The sequence below is a fragment of the Opisthorchis viverrini genome (genome assembly GCF_000715545.1).
Source record: "Opisthorchis viverrini unplaced genomic scaffold opera_v5_317, whole genome shotgun sequence".
Lineage (NCBI taxonomy): Eukaryota > Metazoa > Platyhelminthes > Trematoda > Opisthorchiida > Opisthorchiidae > Opisthorchis > Opisthorchis viverrini.
In genome coordinates, this window is record NW_008751972.1 from 386342 (window position 1) to 387025 (window position 684).

At 44.3% G+C, this 684-nt stretch overlaps 1 protein-coding gene across 1 annotated transcript in view; it reads left to right on the plus strand.

The window, feature by feature from the left end:
• Window positions 1-249: 249 nt before the first annotated feature.
• T265_09892 (hypothetical protein) overlaps window positions 250-684 on the plus strand; it is a gene marked incomplete at both ends in the record, with an annotated part of 2469 nt that continues 2034 nt past the window's right edge. The window contains 3 exons of the mRNA XM_009176104.1: window positions 250-289; window positions 336-419; window positions 460-556. Coding sequence (XP_009174368.1) covers window positions 250-289; window positions 336-419; window positions 460-556 — 221 coding nt within the window. The remainder of the gene's footprint in view (window positions 290-335; window positions 420-459; window positions 557-684) is intronic.

A 684-nucleotide genomic window follows, 5' to 3' on the forward strand; every position in this document is an offset into this window, starting at 1 on the left:
ACAGTTGCGATTGAAACGAATGTCTTGCACATACTCACTTTGATTTACGTGTTGGTTCTGAGGCACACCACAAGTCAACACCTTTTCCCAGTTTAGCTGACTGAGGTTTTCCTTATCCCACCTAATTTTGTTCCACAATGCAACAACATCCCGAGTCTTCAATCCTTGAATCCTTACTTGCTTAACACAACTGTGTTCGCTAACTATTTCAGTACAAAATCGGACGCTGCGTATCATTTTTTCGAGGACATGCAACCCAGGACTGGCCGAACTCCAGTACCCACAAAAAGTGAGTAGTAGCTCTCGATCACTCTGTGACTGTCTGTTTTCTCCAGGCTTGGGCTTCGAGGATTCTCGCACACGGTTTCAGATTGAGCTGGAATTTGTACAGTGTCTTGCCAACCCAAACTATCTCAATTGTAAGTCCTTCCTTGATCCACACCTTCACTCAACCACCAGTTCTTGCTCAACAGGGTTGTTTTGAGAAACCAGCCTTTATCAACTACTTGAACTATCTGCGTTATTGGAAGGAACCGGCCTACTCAAGGTATCTCATGTAAGTTGATTCTAGCCATTTTTCTCTTGTGTAGGATGTGGATCAGTGCCATGGGTGGGTTGAATCGAATGGACGTAGGCTTCTGATAGATTGTTGCGATGTAGTGTGGCTTTTGCTAGTAGATAGAC